Source organism: Aquarana catesbeiana, linkage group LG03 (genome assembly GCF_042186555.1).
Source record: "Aquarana catesbeiana isolate 2022-GZ linkage group LG03, ASM4218655v1, whole genome shotgun sequence".
NCBI classification, from domain to species: domain Eukaryota; kingdom Metazoa; phylum Chordata; class Amphibia; order Anura; family Ranidae; genus Aquarana; species Aquarana catesbeiana.
The window spans coordinates 678,882,644-678,906,290 of NC_133326.1; the positions used below are offsets into that span (position 1 = coordinate 678,882,644).

General features: G+C 43.2%; 1 protein-coding gene across 1 annotated transcript in view; it reads right to left on the bottom strand.

Annotated features, from left to right (window-relative positions):
• Window positions 1–1,689: 1,689 nt before the first annotated feature.
• LOC141134742 (uncharacterized) overlaps window positions 1,690–23,647 on the bottom strand; it is a 29,199-nt gene continuing 7,241 nt past the window's right edge. The window contains exons 2-5 of the mRNA XM_073624179.1: window positions 18,548–18,928; window positions 17,492–17,827; window positions 7,891–8,259; window positions 1,690–2,756 (exon numbers count right to left, since the gene is read on the bottom strand). Of these exons, the coding sequence (XP_073480280.1) occupies window positions 2,599–2,756; window positions 7,891–8,259; window positions 17,492–17,827; window positions 18,548–18,928 (1,244 nt within the window). The 3' untranslated portion in view covers window positions 1,690–2,598. The remainder of the gene's footprint in view (window positions 2,757–7,890; window positions 8,260–17,491; window positions 17,828–18,547; window positions 18,929–23,647) is intronic.

Below are 23,647 nucleotides of genomic sequence, written 5' to 3' on the forward strand. Positions count from 1 at the left end.
GATGTACATCATCTCAGCTACCGCAGCTGGCAACCCACTCAGCCACAAGGGGAGCCCTCTTAGCACTCCGGCCTTTGACCAGGTACGTGACAGATACTCTTTAATCTTGAGATGATGCTATGTAAATTAATACACCAGGATTTCCTTTTCTGTATCCAGAGTTTTTTTTAGGTGATGCTGTATATGCTTGAACCTACTGTATGTGTGTGTGTATATAAATATATATATATATATATATATATATATATATATATATATATATATATATATATATGTATATATACATATGTGTATATATATATATATATATATATATATATATATATATATATATATATATATGTATATATATATATATATATATACCGTATTTATCGGCGTATAACACGCGCCGGCGTATAACACGCACCCCAAGTTTAGGAGAGAATTTTAAGGAAAAAAACTTTTAGGAGGGAAGTTTAAGGAAAAGAAACTTACATTAAAATGCCCATCAATGCAGCCTCATCAGTGTTCATCTGCAGCCTTGTTAGTGTCATTGCAGCCTTTTCAGTGTCAGTGCAGCCTTGTCAGTGCAGCTTTGCCCCAGTGCAGCCTTGTCAATGCAGCCTTGTCCCCAGTGCAGCCTTGTCAATGCAGCCTTGTCCCCAGTGCAGCCTTGTCAGTGCAGCTTTGCCCCAGTGCAGCCTTGTCAATGCAGCCTTGTCCCCAGTGCAGCCTTGTCAGTGCAGCCTTGTCCCCAGTGCAGCCTTGTCAATGCAGCCTTGTCCCCAGTGCAGCCTTGTCAATGCAGCCTTGTCCCCAGTGCAGCCTTGTCAGTGCAGCCTTGTCCCCAGTGCAGCCTTATCAATGCAGCCTTGTCCCCAGTGCAGCCTTGTCCCCAGTGCAGCCTTGTCCCCAGTGCAGCCTAGTGTCCATGCCTCCTGCCTCCTGCCGCCGCCGCCATACACATTGTAGTAGTTTTAAATATGGCGCCGCGGATTTCGGAGAGACTCGGCGCCGGCGGAAGTGAACGAACGCCGCCGAGATACACATAGCCGAGGGTTCTCGGCTCTTTCCGGCGCCGCTCACAGTCCCGCCCAGTCCCGCCCTTTGATGGACATAACACAGGTCCAATGGCGGGACTGGGCGTGACAGTGAGCGGCGCCGGAAAGAGCCGAATACACCTGACTAAGTGTATCTCGGCTCTGTGATTTCGGCGGCGCTCGTTCAGCACCGCCGAGTCCCTCCGAAGTCCGCGGCGCCATATTTGAAACTACTCGCTATGTAAATGTCGGCGGCGATCGCCGACATTCACATAGCGATAGCGGGGATCGGCGTATAACACGCACCCACGACTTTCCCCTGATTTTAAGGGGAAAAAAGTGCGTGTTATACGCCGATAAATACGGTATATATATATATATATATGTGTATATATATATATATATATATATATATATATATATATATATATATATATATATATATGTACATATATACAGTTAACAAAGTATATAAAAAAATTTAAGATACACAGTACTGTTTCTAAAAAAAATAAAATAAAATAAAAAAATATATATATATATATATATTCACTTGTAGAGGAGAGCCGCACTCTGCTTACAGTTTAGTGCCAGCAATCAGGTCTTCCCACCGACCTTGTATATAGAAAAAAAGTCCAAGAGGTTGCTGCACTTAAAAACTTCTTTGCTTTATTTCACAATATCTTCAGGAGAGATTTACAAAGCAAGTATAATCCTTTCAAGCAATATCACAGACAAGAAATGCCTACACAGTTTCAGACATGAGTAGATTCAGATATGGATGGATGGATGGATTACGTCTCGGGCTAGTCAGCTTACGCCCTTCCTAAGATCCATTGAAACACATTTGAAGGTTTCATTCCAATCATTCATTTAAATACAGGTTTAATGAAGTACTTCACATATGGAATCAATATGGCTAATTAGTTCAAATCGCATACCATTTAACATCTATATTTGCATATATTTATCTATAACATGCCATTAGAGCAAGGATAAGCAGCAGGTGTCAAATCTCTCATTCTCCTCACTCGCATTTTAATATATTCGGAATACCTATAAAAATGCAGGGAAATGGTACATTCATGAGTAAAAACAAAAAGATATCCCCATCATAAAGTTATTTTATCTGGCTACTTTTGAATGCTTATTCCAACAATTAAACAAATAAATAAATAAAGATCCAAATCAACATTTAAGCCATATGGAGCAATCGTATTTAAAAAATGTATCCAGTATACTTCTCTTTTTCTTAGAATCAATTCAATATATATTATATTCTCATAAAAACAGACACATTTACTTTTGTTTGATTCCAGCAAATGAAAAAAAAAATATTTTTAACAACAAAAACACTGTGCTTCTTTTTTTTTTTTTTTTGTCAAAATGTAAAAAGAATTGTTTTGTTTTCATAATTTTCACCATTTTTTCTCTATATTTTTAAAAGGATGAAAGTTTATTATTGACAGTATGGTATCAAATTAAAGCACTATCTTTTTCCAATAAAGCAATATTAGGAGGACAAAATAAGAAGCAATTGCTAGACAATCGTTATATAAATGCTAAATTATCTACATCAGGTGGATCTCTTTGTGTTTTTGGCTCTTCCATACACACAGCCCAGGACCACTAGGATGACAGCGATGAAGAATTTTACAGCCACATATGCTGCTAGTACTAAAGATTCTTGACCAAAACTGGACGTCGGAGGTGGTTCTGATGGTTCTGATGGTTCTGTAAAACAATTTGGATGTATGAATATATCGTAAAACCAAGTATAATGTGTTCAGGTCATATTCAAACTCAACTTTCACAAAAAATAATATGACACATGGGGGGAACTGTACTAAATGTGCACTACCAAAAAATTTGTTTTGTTTCATTTGTTTTTTTTTTTCGTTTATTTATCAGATCATTCATTATGATCAGCATTTGTTATTTCGGATCATCCGTAACTTTGGATGCATTCGTATTTGTTACATTCACGAACAGTTACTTTAGCCAAATTTGAAAGTTAATTCCAGTAGAAATGTAAATCTAATCTATTCCAAATTAGCTGCTATGGAGACCTGAATAGAAGAATTACTGACTTCAGCTATTTTACCTATAATTTAATAATTTATAATAAATAAAATAATATAAACTATAATAATAGTTAATAATTTAATTATAATAGAAGATATGAAAAACAAAATTATCTGAATATAATCGATTCGTTAGACTTGTAGGTTGAATCCTTTTTCATACTTTCGTATTTTCGTTCTTTTGGATTACCATTCTTTCTAAAAATTTGTTTTTGTATGCATGCATCAAAAGAGTCTTGTTCATTCGGATGCTTCACAAATTAATTTTGTCCTAAAACGAATTTGGAACTAAACGAATTGCACATGTCTACTAAAACTGGAGCACACAGAATCTGGTGCCGCTGTGCATAGTAACCAATCAGCTTCTATCTTCATCTTGTTCAATTAAGCTTTGCCAATAAAACCTGGAAGCTGAATACTATGCGCAGCTGCACTAGATTCTATATGCTCCAGTTTTTGTAAACCTCCCTCATAGAATATATCAGCTACACAAAGCATTATGTAAATTAATAAGTACACAACTTATATTGAACATTCTGGCTATCACCCACTTTTGGTTTTTCTATTACTTATGGTAAAAGTTAAAAGCTTTGGAGTATTTTCACTTTGGAATTTTTTTGTGTGCAACTTAAAGTAGAATTCCAGGCTAAACCTAGTCTTAAAAATGCCCCCCATGGAGCAGAGCCCCCCCCCCCCGCCCCAAAGCACCGCCCATGTTGGGGGCATGCCACCTGGTATGGTGTGGGAGGGGGAGATGCTCGCTCGTCCCCTTCTTTTCCTGACCTTCCCGGGCTGCATACTCTGATAAGGGTTTGGCATGGCATTTGGGGGGACCCCACGTCGTTTTTTCCCAATTTTTTTTGCTGGCAATTCTCTTTCTACATGATTCACCGGTTGTTAAGAATGCAGCAGCTGGTTTCCTGGCCCACTCCTTAGCAACCGGCTATGCACAGTGTGTTTAAAGAGAAAAGAAAAAAAAAAACACAAAACGCAAAATGCATGAAAACTTCATGCAAAAACGTGGGTTTAAAAGTGCAAAATACACTGCAAAACACGCCAGAAAAAAGCATCAAGCGCAGCTGCAAAGATGAGAACCTAGACTAAACCTCCACCACAGGGACTGACCATTTGGGCACTGCCCGAGATCTTATTCCCCTGGAGCAGCTGGCAGCAGCAATGTCATGATCACACAATGAGTGTAAGGAAGGGGGGAAATGGCCAGCCTCTGCCCTCTCCATAGAGGACACATAAGATTGTCAGAGTGAGGGATCAAGTGCATACCTCCCGACTTTTGAACTTCAGAATGAGGGACACTTAAGGTAGAAAGTGACTGGTAGCGTGGTACATGCACCACGGTAAAAATGGGTGTGGCCAAACTCTTAACAGTGGGAGGGGCTTAATGGGTACAGAGTTTAGGAGAGTGCTAGCTACAGAGTGCAAGGTTCTGGAGTACATTATGTACAGGAAGGTGGGTTCTAGAGTGTGCTATATACAAAGTGCATGGCACTAACATATGTTATGCACAGGGTGCAGGGTTTTGTAGTGCATTATGTACATAGTGCAGAAGAGTGCTAGCCACAGAGTGCATGGTTCTGGAGTGAGTTACGTACAGAGTGCAGGGTTCTGGAGTGCGTTACGTACAGAGTGCAGGGTTCTGGAGTGCATCACGTACAGAGTGCAGGGTTCTGGAGTGAGTTAAGTACAGAGTGCAGGGTTCTAAAGTGGGTTACGTACAGAGTGCAGGGTTCTGGAGTGAGTTAAGTACAGAAAGGTGGGTTCTGGAGTAAGTTATGCACAGGGTTCAAGAAAGCGCTAGGTACAGAGTCCATTCATCTATTGACATCTCACTATTGCACCTATCCTGAGCTATAACCTCCACACATACAAAACCACACACATACAAAGCCACACACACACACAAAACCACACACATTCAAAACACACATACAAAACCAAACACACACACACACACACACACATACAAAACCACACAGATACAAAACACACACACACACACATATAAAACACAACACCTCTCCTCTGCACTCTCCTTCCCCAAAGCTCACTCACAGACCAGCTCTTGCCCCAGCTCTCAGTGCAGAGCAGAGAGGCTGCTATAGCAGCCATGGGGGAGAGCTGTTACTTTTAATTTCAGAAGCCATGCTGTGAGTGAAGGGCTTCCACTTAGCTGAAAAAAAACCTGGTCAGCAATGTGTACACACAGGCTGATATCTTGACAAAGGGGTGGGTATGAGTAGCAGTCCTGCCCATCCCCCGACATCACGGCTTGAATTTGACATCTGCAGCTGTACAGAGCACACCCAGTGGGGTTTCTGACCAATCAATGGCTGTGCTTGACATTCACACTTGCACTGGAAGTTACTATATAATAATAGATGGAGTGATGCGGGACAAAGTCCTTGTACAGCGGGACAAAGGTATAAATGCGGGACAGTCCCGCCCAATTCGGGACTGTTAGGAGGTATGCAAGTGCACTGTGTCTATAGAGAGGTGTGAGACAATGAAGCCAGCAATGTGTGTTCAGTGTGCAGTTTCCTACTTTCTCACTCACTTTCTCCACTTCCCCCCTCTACCTAACCTGCCTGCTTGGAATGTGTGGCCGTGCTGGAAGAATCATACCTGGCTCAGGCTGTGAAGGGAGGTGAGGGGACCATGAACAGATTCTTAGGAGGGGAGGGAGGTTGCTCACCTGTCAGTGTGTGTTTGTACATGTCTACTATACATGTCTACTGCCTGTGTGTGCTACACTGAGACATGGGAGAACACTGGCTGCATGCTAAGATACCCCTCCCCCACTGTATACACAGCATGTCACAGTACACAGAGACCCTAATAGATAGACAGTCCCTGACCTGGACACCAGTTCCTCTCCTTCACCCACTACTGTGTATGGCTTTTTCCAGGTCCCCGTTTAACCACTTCAGCCCTAGAAGGTTTTACCCCCCCTTAATGACCATTTTTTGCGATACGGCACTGTGTTAATTTAACTGACAATTGCGCGGTCGTGCGACCCTGTAACCAAATAAAATTGATGTCTTTTTTCCCCAAAAATAGAGCGTTCTTTTGGTGGTATTTGATCACCTCTGCGTTTTTTCGTTTTTGTGCTATAAACAAAAAAAGACCAAAAATTTTGAAAAAAAAACGATATTTTTTACTTTCTGCTATAAAACATAAATATAGGCCAATATGTATTCGGCTACATGTTTTTGGTAAAAAAAAATCTCAATAAGCGTTTATTGATTGGTTTGCGCAAAAGTTATAGTGTATACAAACTATGAGATAAATTTATGGACTTTTTATTTTTTATTAGTAATGGCGGTGATCAGCGACTTATACTGGGACTGCGACATTGCAGTGGACAAATATGACACTAAGTAACACTTTTTTGGGGACCAGTGACATTATTACAGTAAAGGTGGGGACATCAGGGGCAATCAAAGGGTTAAATGTGCTTCCTGGGAGTTCTTACTAACTGTATAGGGGATGCTTTGGCTGTGTGAAGACAGAGATCCGTGTTCCTGCTTAGGAGAAACCCAGAATTTCTGTCTCCCCTACTAGCAGAGTGCTGCTCTGCCTCTCCCATGAACAGTCGGCAGGTCCCGCTGGACATTGGATCCACTGATTGGCTTCTGCTGTGTCCAAACGGGAGTGGGTCACCAGCAGGGTGTACGCACGCCCCAGACTGAAAGTGTCAAACCAAGTTCATAGTTTAATCCCTGTTTGGTAAGGATAGTCCTTGTTATATAGAGATGGTCCTGGTTATATAGAGATGGTCCTGGTTATATAGAGAGGGTCCCGGTTATATAGAGAGGGTCCCGGTTATATAGACAGTCCTAGTTATATAGAAATGGTCCCGGTTATATACAGTTGGTCCTTGTTGTTATATAGAGATGGTCCCTGTTATATACAGATGGTCCTTGTTATATAGACAGTCCTTGTTCTGTAGAGATGGTCCAGGTTATATAGAGATGATCCTTGTTAAATAGAGATGGTCATTGTTCTATAGAGATTGTTATATAAAGTAAAGACAGTCCTTGTTCATTAGAGATGGTCCTTGTATATAGAATCAGTCCTTGTTCTGTAGAGAGTGTTCTGTATAAAAAGTCATTTTTTTACTGATTGTGCTGAGGTTTATATGTGTCTGTGGGACTGTTGCTTGGGCTGGGCTTTGTCTAACTATGCCCCATACGTCCCTCATATTTGTTATTGAAATCTGGCCACACCCAATTTTCCCTGCATTACTTCTCTCCTTTCTTTTTGAGCCCAGGTGCATGGGGGTCCCTTGCAGTTCTCCCCCCCCCCTCCTCCTCCCACTGGGGGATGGTGTGTGGCTAGAGCAGGTGATCAGTGCAGCAGGTGGGGGAAGAAACTGGAACCAATCTTTTGTGGCTCTCACTGCAGCAGCTGAAAGCCGACATCTCCTGCTCTAGCTGCTGCAGTGAGAGCCACAAAAGATTGGGTCCAGTTATTTCCCTTTGTGTGGGTGTGACTTGGGTGTGGGCGAGGACACAGGGGGCCCCATGATCTCCTATTGCCTGGGGATCCGATAAGTTGTGAGTCCACCCCCTGCTCCACCATGTGGTTTTTGGATGGAACAGTGAGGGCTTGATGTCACTGCTCCTTTTTGTGTAGCACTTGGTCATGACACATTAGAGCTGGGAGTGGAAAGTAGTCAGGATCCTGGAGTTCAGCTTTAATTCCTGTCACCAGACATATAGTGATAATATATGATAAATATAGAGCTAAAAACCCAATAACTTTACCTTTGATGATTAGTCTGGTTCCTCCTCCATACTGAATATTATCATCATATCGGTAGTCACCTGCACACTGTTTGACCACCATAAAGCAGTGAAATGAAGTATTATCTGCCTTCGTCACATTCATTATCATTAGATTAGTCATCCCTGTTATGGATGTCCGATGTCTATATGTAGAGTGAACCATTTCCCGGTAGGGGTGGTAGGCGTACGGTCCGGTTACATTTCCCACTCTCCAGTATACATTGACCCGCACAACATCTATCTCTGTATACCGACCACTAGGAAGGGTGTAGGAGCAAGAAAGGATCACTGACTTTCCTTCTTGTGATGTGATATTATTAGTTGGCTGATTCCAGGATGATTGATATTCTAGAAGATAAAGTTGAAGAAATAAAACATCTAGATACGTGAACCAGCAAAATCCAGTCCTAGTTTAAGGCCCCTTTTACAATATTTTTTACTTTTTGCTATAATAAATATCCCCAATTTAAAAAATAAATAAATAGTACAGCAATAGTATGTCCAGACAGTGTCTGGTGCCTGTAGGTGGTGCTGTTGCAGGGTTTTTGGCGTGGAAGTCAATGCTGGGACAGCGTGGAGTGAGAGGGAGTGTGAGCAGGGAGCAGAGGACTAGACTGGACCCCCCTACCCCCCGAGAGCAGCAGTGTGGCAGATGGACCCCCACGACTGGACCGGACCCCCTCACGACCGAGAGCGCCAGCGGGTGACCCAGGGACCTACAGCGATGGCAGAGCAGGACATCGTGGTGCGGGAGCGGGTGTACTGAGGGCAGTATCACTCCACAGATGGGGACAGAGAAGGTGGGAGGACATCCAGTGGGACCGGGAAGTGGAAGGCTGGCAGGGAGAGGCGGTGGGTAAGTGAAGTGCAGACCACAGGAGGGAGAGTGTGAGGCTGATCAGTGAAGTGGCGGCACTGAAGGTGACTGACTGCTAGTGTCAGATTACAAGGGGAGGCTGTGCAGAGCGACACAGACACAAACATCAAAACCTGACTGACGGTGTATGTGAGTACTTGAGTATTGTGGGCACCTGGGTATTGTGGGCACCTGGGTATTGTGAGTACCTGGGTATTTATTGTGAGTAAATGAGTATTGTGAGTAAATGAGTATTGTGTGTTCCTGAGTATCGTGTGTTCCTGAGTATCGTGTGTTCCTGAGTATCGTGTGTTCCTGAGTATCGTGTGTTCCTGAGTATTGTGAGTTCCTGGGTATTGTGAGTTCCTGGGTATTGTGAGTTCCTGGGTATTGTGAGTAAATGAGTATTGTGTGTATCTGAGTATTGGGAGTACCTGAGTATTGTGGGCACCTGAGTATTGGGTGTACCTGTGTATTGAGAGTACCTGTGTATTGTGTATCTGAGTAGATCGTTAGTGCCTGAGTATTGTTAGTATCTTAGTATTGTAAGTGCACGTGGGCTGGGAGTGCACGTGGGCTGCGAATGCACGTGGGCTGTATGTACATGTGTGCTGCGAGTGCACGTGGACCGTGAGTACATGTGGGCTGCGAGTACACTTGGGCTGCGATTGCACGTGGACTGCAAGTGGGCTGTGAGTACCTGTGTATTGTTGAGTATTAGTGTCAGGAAGCTAGTTGTTACTTATTTGGACAGGGTATAATCCTCATTAAATTAGTAGGTACGATACCCGGCGGGTGCGGAGATGTGACTCGGTGTACATCTTGCGGCATGTATCCTTGATCATCTGATTGAGGGCGAATACTGCTGTGCAGCACATTGTTTCCCTGGAAGCCCAGGTTCTGAATATTAAAGGAGAGCCGGGAACGTACCCGGAAGGTCCCGCTGGGGCCAGCACAGAGGCGGATGGAGACAAGGAGGTGCAGGCACTAGAAAAGAGTAGATGGGTGACAGTTAGGAAGGTTACAGAGGAAAGTGCCAGGGAGGCCGATCCTGGGCTGGAACACCCCAATAAGTACGCTCAATTGAGTGAAATTGGTGAAACCAGTCAGGGACCAGCACTTCTGAGGCTGAGGGACTCTCCTAGCTGCCAGGGGAAGAACTCCTCCAGTGAGAGTGGGGGGGAAGCTAAAGGAAAGGAAAGACAGATTCTGGTGGTAGGGGACTCAATTCTTAGGACAGATAGGGCAATCTGTTATAAAGACCTGAAGCGTCGAACTGTAAGTGTGTCTACCGGGCGCTCGGGTTCGGCACATATCGGATCTGGTGGACAGATTACTGGGAGGGGCTGGAGAAGACCCGGCTGTCATGGTGCACGTTGGCACCAATGACAAAGTCAGAGGCAGATGGAGTGTCCTAAAGAACGATTTTAGGGACTTAGGAGCTAAATTGACTAAAAAGGACCTTCAAGGTAGTATTCTCAGGAATACTACCGGTACCTCGAGCCACACCAGAAAGGCAGAGGGAGATTAGGGGAGTAAACAAATAGCTGAGGAGCTGGTGTAGTAAGAAGGGGTTTGGATTCCTGGAGAACTGGGCCGACTTCTTAGTTGGTCACCAGTTCTATAGAAGGGACAGACTGCATCTAAATGAGGAGGGTGCAGATCTCCCGGAAGATGGCCAAAAAGTTAGAGGGACTTTTAAACTAGGCGACAGGAGGGGAGAGTCCAGAGGTAGAGATAGTCAGAGCGGAGCATATTCCAGAGGGTAGTATTGGGGGCATTAGTATTAGGTTGACTAAAGCACATAAACCTGAGGTAAGTATAGTAACAAGTCCTATTTGCAATCTCGGAACACCCAATAAGAGGATGGTATGAGACTGGTCTAAACTGAGTGGCATGTTCACCAATGCCAGGAGCCTGGCGGATAAGATGTGAGAACTAGACATAGTGTTGTATGAGGAGGATTTCGATTTTGTGGGAATTTCAGAGACTTGGTTCAACAGCTCTTATAATTGGCTTGGCAGCCATTTAAGGGTATTCCCTTTATTACAGGGATAGAGAGGGTAAGAAAAGGGAAGGGGTATACCTGTATATAAAGAATAATGTACGAGTGAATGTGAGCTAGGAAGGAGGTGGAATCCTTATGGATAGAGCTCCAAAGGGATGAAACTAAGGGGAAAGTAATACTGGGAGTATGCTATAGGCCCCCTACCTTGAGGTAGGGGGCCCCCTCCCAACATTTTACCTGGGAAGAATGCACTTGGCTGTTACTGTTCACCATCTCAGGAGTGAGTTCTTTCTCTTGATTCAAACCCCCTCACATGCTCTTTCTCCTCTGATGCAGTAGCTCTGAGCAGTAACAGCTGGGACTGTCTTGGTAACATCCCATGAGATTTCCAGTCAGGCTTCAGGAGAGGCTGGGCTGCATGACTGATCACTCCGGACGTCCGGCTTCAGTGGTAATTGGACAATTCAGAGGGACCACAGGAGACCATTCACTAAGACCACCTCTGATGTCCCTAATGCCTGTTACCCCAGTAGGGGTATGGGAAGCTGGTGAGTGGGGAACCATAGGGGAGCACAGAAGTCACCGGTTGATTTGAGCACAAGAGTCACCACAGTCACCGGTTGATTTGAGCACAAGAGTCACCACCAGTTTGAACTGCATATAGCAAAACCTTTTTGCACACAAACCTGGTTGCAATCAAATTTTTATTTCTGAAAAACTCTTGTTTTCAATTTTTCAGCGTTTAATATATATTTTTTTTTCACTAATATTTTTTGGATCTTTTTTTGGATTAACTTCTGGACTTTGATTAATGTTATGTTTATCATATTGAATTTGATATGTTACACATGTGGCACAGATTGGCACACCAATGCCTTTATGTTTAATACTACAATTGAGTGGTATCAATTTTATATGTTATGTTGTAGTATTTTTATTTTTATTTGTTAGAGCTATCACTTATAGTGCATCACAGTGGATGTTTTGCACCTAGTTTACACATTCATTTCACTTAAATAGGGAGCGCCATTCACCCCATTGTTCATTCACGTTACATTGATTAGCCCTTTAGGGGGCTTATTAGGGGAGGCTGCACACCTTCTTTTCTCTCCTAAGCGCGGAGCTTCGCTATTGTATTATATCTCTTGTATCATGTCTGCAGTCTCTGACCGTCTCTTGTATCATGTCTGTAGTCTCTGACCGTCTCTTGTATCATGTCCGCAGTCTCTGACCATCTCCTGTATCATGTCTGCAGTCTCTGACCATCTCTTGTATCATGTCTGTAGTCTCTGACCGTCTCCTGTATCATGTCCGCAGTCTCTGACCATCTCCTGTATCATGTCTGCAGTCCCTGACCATCTCTTCTATCATGTCTGTGGTCTCTGACCATCTCTTGTATCATGTCTGGTCTCTGACCATCTCCTGTATTCAGGGTATTTTTTCTCAAACAATAGGTGCTGGAAGTCAACCACGACCCCCCAAAACCCCTCCACCCACACACACCCTCCAAATCACATCAAATAGTGGGTGTGGTCAGTCAAATTTCAAGAACAGTAGGAGGGTCTTAAAGGGGCATTAAATACCAGGATTGCATTACATACAGAGTGCAGAGTTCAGGGGGGTTACATACAGAGTGTAGATCTGTCACTTGTAAGCACAGAAACCGGACTTCTGTGTTTACAAGTGATTGTGGTGAGCAGGCCTCCCCAAGGGTCTGAGCCAGAGGTGGTGGAACTGAGTTCTACCAAGTTCCCCCTCAAAAAAAGCCCTGCCTGTATTATATCTAGAGTCTCTGACCATCTCTTGTATCGTGCCTACAGTTTCTGACCATCTCCTGTATTATGTCTGCAGTCTCTGACCGTCTCTTGTATCATGTCTGCAATCTCTGACCATCTCCTGTATCATGTCTGCAGTCTCTGACCATCTCTTGTATCATGTCTGCAGTCTATGACCTTCTCTTGTATCATGTCTGCAGTCTCTGACCATCTTCTGTACCACGTCTGCAGTCTCTGACCGTTTCCTGTAGTATGATTGCAGTCTCTGACCATCACTTGTATCATGTCTGCAATCTCTGATAATCTCTTGTATCATGTCTGCAGTCTCTGACCATCTTCTGTACTATGTCTGCAGTCTCTGACTGTCTCTTGTATCATGTCTGTAGTCTCTGACATCTCCTGTATTATGTCTGCAGTCTCTGACCATCTCCTCTACTATGTCTGCAGTCTCTGACTGTTTCCTGTAGTATGATTGCAGTCTCTGACCGTCTTGTATCATGTCTACAGTCTCTAACCATCTCTTCTATCATGTCTGCAGTCTCTGATCATCTCCTGTACTATGTCTGCAGTCTCTGACCATCTCCTGTATCATGCCTGCAATCTCTGGCCATCTCTTGTATCATGTTTGCAGTCTCTGACCATCTCTTGTATCATGTCTGCAGTCTCTGTCCATCTCTTGTATCATGTCTACAGTCTCTGACCATCTCTTGTATCATGTCTGCAGTCTCTGACCATCTCCTGCATTATGTCTGCAGTCTCTGACCATCTCCTGTATTATGTCTGCAGTCTCTGACCATCTCTTGCACCATGTCTGCAGTCTCTGACCGTTTCCTGTAGTATGATTGCAGTCTCTGACCGTCTTGTATCATGTCTACAGTCTCTGACCATCTCTTCTATCATGTCTGCAGTCTCTGACCATCTTCTGTACCATGTCTGCAGTCTCTGACCGTCTCTTGTATCATGTCTACAGTCTCTGACCATCTCTTGTATCATGTCTGCAGTCTCTGACCATCCTCTGTACCATGTCTGCAGTCTCTGACTGTCTCTTGTATCATGTCTACAGTCTCTGACCATCTCTTCTATCATGTCTGCAGTCTCTGACCATCTTCTGTACCATGTCTGCAGTCTCTGACTGTCTCTTGTATCATGTCTACAGTCTCTGACCATCTCTTGTATCATGTCTGTGGTCTCTGACCATCTCCTCTATTCAGGGCATTTTTTCTCAAACTATAGGTGCTGGAACTCAACCACGACCCCCCAAAACCCCTCCACCCACACACACCCCCCAAATCACATCAAATAGTGGGTGTGGTCAGTCAAATTTCACAAACAGTAGGAGGGTCTTAAAGGGGCATTAAATACCAGGATTGCATTACATACAGAGTGCAGAGTTCAGGGGGGTTACACAAAGAGTGCAGATCTGTCACTTGTAAACACAGAAACCGGACTTCTGTGTTTACAAGTGGTTGTGGTGAGCAGGCCCCCCCAAGGGTCTAAGCCAGAGGTGGTGGAACTGAGTTCCACCAAGTTCCCCTTCAAAAAAAGCCCTGCCTGTATTATATCTACAGTCTCTGACCATCTCTTTTATCATGTCTGCAGTCTCTGATCATCTCCTGTACTATGTCTGCAGTCTCTGACCATCTCCTGTATCATGCCTGCAGTCTCTGGCCATCTCTTGTATCATGTCTGCAGTCTCTGACCATCTCTTGTATCATGTCTGCAGTCTCTGACCATCACTTGTATCATTTCTACAGTCTCTGACCATCTCTTGTATCATGTCTGCAGTCTCTGACCATCTCCTATATTATGTCTGCAGTCTCTGACCATCTCCTGTATTATGTCTGCAGTCTCTGACCATCTCCTGTATTATGTCTGCAGTCTCTGACCATCTCCTGTACTATGTCTGCAGTCTCTAACCGTTTTCTGTAGTATGATTGCAGTCTCTGACCATCTCTTGTATCATGTCTGTAGTCTCTGACCATCTCCTGTATTATGTCTACAGTCTCAGACCATCTCTTGTATCATGTCTGCAGTCTCTGACCGTTTCCTGTAGTATGATTGCAGTCTCTGACCGCCGTCTTGTATCATGTCTACAGTCTCTGACCATCTCTTCTATCATGTCTGCAGTCTCTGACCATCTTCTGTACCATGTCTGCCGTCTGACCGTCTCTTGTATCATGTCTACAGTCTCTGACCATCTCTTGTATCATGTCTGCAGTCTCTGACCATCTCTTGTATCATGTCTGCAGTCTCTGACCATCTCTTGTATCATTTCTACAGTCTCTGACCATCTCTTGTATCATGTCTGCAGTCTCTGACCATCTCCTGTATTATGTCTGCAGTCTCTGACCATCTCCTGTATTATGTCTGTAGTCTCTGACCATCTCCTGTACTATGTCTGCAGTCTCTAACCGTTTCCTGTAGTATGATTGCAGTCTCTTACCATCTCTTGTATCATGTCTGTAGTCTCTGACCATCTCCTGTATTATGTCTACAGTCTCTGACCATCTCTTGTATCATGTCTGCAGTCTCTGACCGTTTCCTGTAGTATGATTGCAGTCTCTGACCGTCTTGTATCATGTCTACAGTCTCTGACCATCTCTTCTATCATGTCTGCAGTCTCTGACCATCTTCTGTACCATGTCTGCCGTCTCTGACCGTCTCTTGTATCATGTCTACAGTCTCTGACCATCTCTTGTATCATGTCTGCAGTCTCTGACCATCTTCTGTACCATGTCTGCAGTCTCTGACCATCTCTTCTATCATGTCTGCAGTCTCTGACCATCTTCTGTACCATGTCTGCAGTCTCTGACCGTCTCTTGTATCATGTCTACAGTCTCTGACCATCTCTTGTATCGTGTCTGTGGTCTCTGACCATCTCCTCTATTCAGGGCATTTTTTCTCAAACTATAGGTGCTGGAACTCAACCATGACCCCCCAAAACCCCTCCACCCACACACACCCTCCAAATCACATCAAATAGTGGGTGTGGTCAGTCAAATTTCACAAACAGTAGGAGGGTCTTAAAGGGGCATTAAATACCAGGATTGCATTACATACAGAGTGCAGCATTCAGGGGGGTTACACACAGAGTGCAGATCTGTCACTTGTAAACACAGAAACCGGACTTCTGTGTTTACAAGTGATTGTGGTGAGCAGGCCCCCCCAAGGGTCTGAGCCAGAGGTGGTGGCACTGAGTTCCACCAAGTTCCCCTTCAAAAAAAGCCCTGCCTGTATTAAATCTACAGTCTCTGACCATCTCTTTTATCATGTCTGCAGTCTCTGATCATCTCCTGTACTATGTCTGCAGTCTCTGACCATTTCCTGTATCATGCCTGCAGTCTCTGGCCATCTCTTGTATCATGTCTGCAGTCTCTGACCATCTCTTGTATCATGTCTGCAGTCTCTGACCATCTCTTGTATCATGTCTACAGTCTCTGACCATCTCTTGTATCATGTCTGCAGTCTCTGACCATCTCCTGTATTATGTCTGCAGTCTCTGACCATCTCCTGTATTATGTCTGCAGTCTCTGACAATCTGCTGTACTATGTCTGCAGTCTCTAACCGTTTCCTGTAGTATGATTGCAGTCTCTGACCATCTCTTGTATCATGTCTGTAGTCTCTGACCATCTCCTGTATTATGTCTACAGTCTCTGACCATCTCTTTTATCATGTCTGCAGTCGCTGACCATCTTCTGTACTATGTCTGCAGTCTCTGACCATCTCTTGTATCATGTCTGCAGTCTCTGACAATCTTCTGTACTATGTCTGCAGTCTCTGACAGTCTCTTGTATCATGTTTGCAGTCTCTGACCATCTCCTGTATTATTTCTGCAGTCTTTGACCATCTACTGTACTATGATTGCAGTCTCTGACCATCTTTTCTATCATGTCTGCAGTTTCTGACTGTCTCTTGTATTTATGTCTGTAGTCTCTGACCATCTCCTGTATTATATCTGCAGTCTCTGACCATCTCCTGTATTATGTCTTCAGTCTCTGACCGTCTCTTGTATCGTGTCTGCAGTCTCTGACCATCTCTTGTATCATGTCTGCAGTCTTTGACCATCTCTTGTATCATGTCTGGAGTCTCTGACCATCTCTTGTATTATGTCTGCAGTCTCTGACTATCTCCTGTATTATTTCTGCAGTCTCTGACCATCTTCTGTACTATTTCTGCAGTCTCTGACCGTCTCTTGTATCATGTCTGCAGTCTCTGACCGTCTCTTGTATCATTTCTGCAGTCTCTGACCATCTCCTGTATTAAGTCTGCAGTCTCTGACCATCTATTGTATCATGTCTGCAGTCTCTGACCATTATCTGTACTATGTCTGCAGTCTCTGACAGTCTCTTGTATCATATCTGCAGTCTCTGACCATCTCCCGTATTATTTCTGCAGTCTTTGACCATCTACTGTACTATGATTGCAGTCTCTGACCATCTCCTGTATCATGTCTGGGTGCTCTTTCTAACAGTCTCTCTAACAGTAGCCCTCTCTGTGTGCATCATAGAGACCCCCTCCAGGTCTCATTAGTATAAGCTCTTCCTGTATTTTCTTGTTAAAAGATCATGGGAGGATCCCAGGATAACGAAGAGTTCTTAGGGGAGCATCTCTGTGTTTGAGTCGTTGCTATAGAAACATTTGTAGAGGGGAGGAGTTGGTAAGATTACCACGCCCATGTGGGGGCGCCACAAATATTTCTGCACCCAGGCGTCTGTGACCCTAGGATTAGCCCTGCTGATACCAGACTAGGAATGAGGGAAAATCTATAACAGGAACACAGAAAAATCTGAGCGAGGTTCTAGCCTTCCTCTACTAAAGAAAAGTAATTGTATTCTGTCTACGGTCACGTTGAAGAGTTCCCCTCACTTCTTGTCTGGGGAAATGTTCTCAGCCGGACAGGAAGTGATGGGAAAGGAAAGAATAGTGTTCTGTATTTGTACCTTCAACAATCAGCCTTGTAAATTGTTCACTTTCCAGTGTTGCTCTTGCGGTAGAGGTAGAGATGACACAGCAAAAACTTCTCTCATCAGTTACATGAAGATTACGAATGCGCAGCGAGATGTCTTGAGTAAAATTGACCAAAGAGTACCGACCATATTGATGTGCGTTACTCCATTCTTGTATGCGTGTATGAGTACAGTAATGACGTTCTCTGTCTGCATAATACCAGGTGACCTTTGTAATATCTGAGATGTCCTTGGAGTAATAACACGGGATGATGACATCTTCTCTAGAAACAGCCATCACTTCATCCAGCTGAGTGATATATTCTGTACCTAAACAAAGAAAATGGATTAGAGGGGTATGTATATGCATGTAAAGGTGTCTGAATAGAGACTTTTATTTTAATTTTTGTAGAAAGCAGGGTCACTCGGTCTCCTGGGAATGGTACCTGTAGAGGACAGCTGCCAGGAGGTGGGCACACCTATGGTGAGAGGGTTAAATCTGTTCACTTTTATGAAATACTTACCATAAAAGAGGGAACATGATTAACTTACTGATGACCTTTGTGTTCAAATATATCCCTTTTTCATGGGTTGATTCCTCCACTGCAATGGTTCCTATGATGATGTACCAGCTGGCAGGAGAAACCACACTGTGTGGGGAAGAGGTATAACTAGTATTCTATACAGCAGAAAGTGTGGAATAAATGCAGCCACTAGGGGGAAGCATAGTGGCAGTATTTCAAGAAATGGGTCACTGGGTAGGTAAGGGTATTATCCCTCCTTTTATTACAGGTATGACATTATGTATAAGTGATCTGTGCTGACAGGATGACTTTAAAACATCGGGTTGTGAAGCATTTCTTTCGTAACCTGAGATTTGGTGGAGCCTGGGGAGAGCCAATGACATTACTGTTCCCTGTGTGGCGTTTGCTGAGGATAGGGATGCAAATTGATGGATTGCTCTGAGATAGATAGATAGATAGATAGATAGATAGATAGATAGATAGATAGATAGATAGATAGATAGATAGATAGATAGATACAATTTACCTTGAAACTGCAGAAGAGTGGCAAGTCTACTATTCTTGAATACATTTTCATGTCTATTATGGTATAGTAGGCAGCAAAATCGAGGCCCATCTGTTGGTTCCAGTCCTGTAATTGTGATATATTCTGTCCGATTCCTGTTCGGATCCTTCTCTCTGTAGAGTCTTCCCTTATATTTCTCTATAACATTTCCAGAAGATGAAATGATTGTGTCCTCAGCAGTTACAGATGAACAATATTCTTGATCTGTCTCCCCCCATATGACCCGTACATCTTCATCTGGTTTCCCAGGGTCGGAGTATGAACATGGAATGGTAACAGATCCTCCAGACTGCACTGTACGGGTTGTCATCTGATCAACACACACGGGAGATCCTGTGATCCCTAAAATTAGCAAACACGATGAGATTTAATATCAGTACATTACAAAGGGGTGTCAATTTTTTTTTTGTGATTTCTTAGACATCCTAAAAGACATCAGTTCAATTTAAATGATCTTATTAATGTTAAAGTATAGAATCCTATATAGGGGAAGTTCACATTTGCTCACTAAGTACTCAGGCACTGCTTTGCGTTGGGGCAGTGTGCCCGTCCCTGTACGCAGTGTAACAGAGCCGCATGTTTGCTACCATTAACCCCTGTCACTAGTTGTGAAGGATGCTGTCAGCTTCACAACAGACAGTCTCCTAGCAACCAGTGACAGTGACATTGGGTCTGATGGATAGTCACAGATACCTTTTCCTTATCAGATAGCAAGCAATTGTGCTATAGTTTGAAAATGTCTTGCTAAGCTATTGCTAGATTTGCCAGGCTTCACAAGTTTATTGCACAATTGCAGCAAGTCTGCATTACATGACTCCAGATCAACTTTCTTTGCAAACATTCTGCAACTCTGCTGCAAGTTCTGGTTCAGTTATGTTGTGTAATAGTCCTCCCACCACTCCCGTCGCTCACCGGTGCCCTCCGCCGCTTACCGAAGCCGTCGGCAGCAGCGGAGGTGATCCGGTCCTGTCCCTGGCTGGGTATGGAGGCGAGTGAGGGGACGATGGCCCCCACCCGTCTCCATATCACTGAAGGGCGGAAGTGACGTCAAAACATCACTTCCGCCCCATGCTCTTTTTTTTTTTTATTGCATTTTAGTGTAAATATGAGATCTGAGGTCTTTTTGGCCCCAGATCTCATATTTAAGAGGTCCTGTCATGCTTTTTTCTATTACAAGGGATGTTTACATTCCTTGTAATAGGAATAAAAGAGACCCAATTTTTTTTTTTTTAAAAACAGTGTAAAAATAAAAAAATGAAAGTAAAATAAATAAGAAAAAAATATATATTTTTTTAAAAGCGCCCCGTCCCGACGAGCTAACGCGCAGAAGCGAACGCATGAGTGAGCAGCGCCCGTATATGAAAATGATGTTCAAACATGTGAGGTATCGGCGCGATTGGTAGAGCGAGAGCAATAATTCTAGCCCTAGACCTCCTCTGTAACACAAAACTTGCAACCTGTAGAATTTTTTAAAACATCGCCTATGGAGGTTTTTAAGGGTAAAAGTTTGTCGCCATTCCACGAGCGGGCGCAACTTTGAAGCGTGACATGTTGGGTATCAATTTACTCGGCATTACATTATGTTTCGCAATATTAAAAAAAAATTGGGCTAACTTTACTGTTGTCTTATTTTTTTAATTAAAAAAAATGATTTTTTTTTTTCCCAAAAAAGTGCGCTTGTAAGACCGCTGCGCAAATATGGTGTGACAAAAAGTATTGCAACGATCGCCATTTTATTCTCTAGGGTGTTAGAAAAATATATAATGTTTGGGGGTTCTAAGTAATTTTCTAGTAAAAAAAAAAAAAAAGTTTTTAACTTGTAAACGCCAAATCTCAGAAAGAGGCTCGGTCCTTAAGTGGTTAAAAAACACGAGCAAATATGTGGAAACTTCTGGTTGGAAGGTTCCTTTCACAGGTGCTGCTGTGCTAGAAATAGTGCAAATCAATATTAAGCACGTGGCCAGTAAAAGTCCAAAAAAGACACATAAACACATAGCACTTCTCAGTTGATACGTTCCTTTCCCAAGTTCCTTTCAAAAGTGCTGCTGTGCTAAAAAAAAAAAAACATATGATGCTGTAAACAGGTGCATACGGGATCCACCCCCCCCCCTTAAAGTTGAACTCACCAGATCCCCCCCCCCCCAGGGTTGCCACCTTTTCTTCAAGCCAATCCTGAACACGTTTGCGGCACAGGGTAATTTTTTATGTTTTTTTTGCAATAAACACTATAGGATTATAAAAGACCTGGGATACATTTGGGTGCCCCAAGGAAAGTAGTAATGTAGTGCACAGAGCGTGCCAGTGGGTGTGGCCAAATTGCTCTTGCTGACATCATCACCCCACCCTTCAGTGATGCCAAACCTGCCCACAAATAGCCACCCACAGTGGCAACAAATTTGTGTATGACTATCTCGGTTACTTGGAGAGCCACAGCCCAGTCTTGCGGGTCAGGTAGGCTTAGTCTGGTGAGCGGGTTGATGGAAACGCCAACTTCTGGGTGCGATCCTTCCTGGAGTGTTTTCAGGCACAAACATATGGAGAAAGAGCCCACATAGCGAAGTACATCTTGTTTAATTCATTAAAATTAATCTTTACAAGGTTCCAAGGTGGAGGGCAAATGGATAAACATCAATTACCAATCCATTGATCAATAGGTTCTCTCACAACCTAACTGCAATTGAACAGGCATCGGACGTGATGTCACCGCGGTGCCGCAAGCTGCTTATGTGCATGTCTTTTTTGGACTTTCACTGGCCACGTGCTTAATATTGATTTGCACTACTTCTAGCACAGCAGCACCTGTGAAAGGAACCTTCCAACTAGAAGTTTATACATATTTGCATGTGTTTTTTAAGCTTTCACTGGCTACATGCTTGATATATTTTTCGGGGTTTTTTTTGGATTAATTTTGCACTTAATTTTGTATGCACTACAGTTGCATTTTATTGTATTTATTTAGGCTGTCAGCACTGTGGTACTTATACCCTTTTTTCTCATTCCTGATTGACTGAGACACAGCAGTGTTGTCATTGGCTCCCGGGGCTGTCAATGAAAGTCAGCTAGCCAATCGGGTAGAGAGGGGGCAGGGCCGGGTCGGGCTCCGTATCTAAATGGACACAGGGAGCTGTGACTCAGCTAGATAGGGTGACCCCATAGTAAGCTGCTTGCTGTGTGGGGCACTGAACAGGAGGGAGGGGCCAGGAGCACCGAAGAGGGACCTGAGAAGAGGAGGATCAGGGCTGCTCTGTGCAAATCCACAGCACAGAGGAGGTAAGTATAACATGTTTGTTATTTTTATAGGAAAAAAAATAGACTTTACAATCACTTTAAAAAAGGATGCAGAGTGTTTGCAAATTGAGAAATTGCTTCCGCTATTTTAGTGCTTCTTAACCTGGGGTTCATGGATGAGTTTCAGGAGCTCTGTGAGGGTCACATAAAAATATATAGATCATTGAGAATTCTGGTATGGTTTGGGGGGGCGCTCGCTCGTCCTCTCCCTTTCCTGACTCGCCGGGCTGCATGCTCGGATAAGGGTCTGGTATGACCTTTGGGGGGACCCCACACTTTTTTTTTTTGTGAATTTTTTTTAGCCGGCAATTTTTTCTTTTTACATTCAGCTGTCAGCGAGGAAGCCACTTCCCAGACCGCTTCTCAGCAACCAGCTATATACAGTGAATGTAAAAAAAAAAACACAAATTGCGTCAAAATTGCAGTAAAAACACAGTACTTGCGTTTTGGATGTGGATCCATTGAAATCTATTACATACAAAATGTTGCATTTTGCAGGAAAAAAGTCCCCGACCCTTTCCAAAAATTGAGAGGCACAAAAATGCATTGGTGTGAACATGTTCCATAGGAACCCATGTTAAAAAAATTAAATGCATTCCTGCACAATGCAAAAAGCATCACAAAATGCATTAGTGTGAATCAAGCCTTAAGCCTCGTATACACGGTTCGATTTTTGTACGACCGAGCGTCTGATTTTTGTCAAAAGGTGTGTGCAGGATCTTGTCTAGAATACTAACTATCCGCAAAGAAATTTTTTGGTCCGGTTGATGAGGCCAACACCCTTCGCTAAAGACATCTCATCCCAATGAATATGAATATATGGGGGGGAGCGGGCATTAAGGGGATTTTAACGGTGTCTAATATAGAGGTACACAACTAATGTAGTAAAAATAAAATGCGGTTTTTATTTATTAACATAGCATAGTTAAAAAAAAATTTTATACATAATTTTACAAAACATTGAAAGTTTATAAACAATTGGTGGTAGAAAAAAGAAGTTATAACAAACAATTGAAACAGTGCAATAAAAAGTTCAGTGCAAAAGTATAAATATGAGTGTGAACCCAGTCGCCTACACCGCTCAACACTTACCCTGTACAAACTTTATACCCCAGAATCACCGCAAACACGACTGTAGTGATGTACTATGAGACTATAAAGAGGAAGTTCATTTCTCAAGCGCCACCCTTTACCCCTTCTGCTGATTTCATGTTAGTAGAAGTTTGGTGAGTGTTGAGTCACACTTTTTGTTAAGTTATTTTTATTTGGATGGCAGATAGCATCTCTAATTTAATTTCTGTTGTTTTTCCTTCTACACAACAAAAAAATGGTGTAGAATAATAATGTGTTTTTCTTCAAATGACAATTTGGGAGTAGACAGTTACATTAAAAACAGCACAATGGATGGAATGAATGGATCTTGCATGCTAGGGCTTCAGATTTTCTGAAAAATTCTAAGAACTACCCGTATATACTCGAGTATAAGTCGAGGCCCTAATTTACCATAAAAAAATGGGAAAAACGTATTGACCCGAGTATAAGACGAGGGTGAGAAATGCACAGCTACTGTAAGTGGAAAAGAGGGTCAACAATGCCTATTTGCAACCTCACCATGCCCATTTGCATGCCTCACTGTGCCCATTTGCAGCCATAGGTCCCCCGAATTTCAAACTCGGTAGTTAAGGGTTCCTAGATGCCCCCTAGCTGCAGCCAAAATTTGGGGTCTCTGAACCCAAAGGGTCCTGAAATGACTTTGCTGATGATGGACACAGT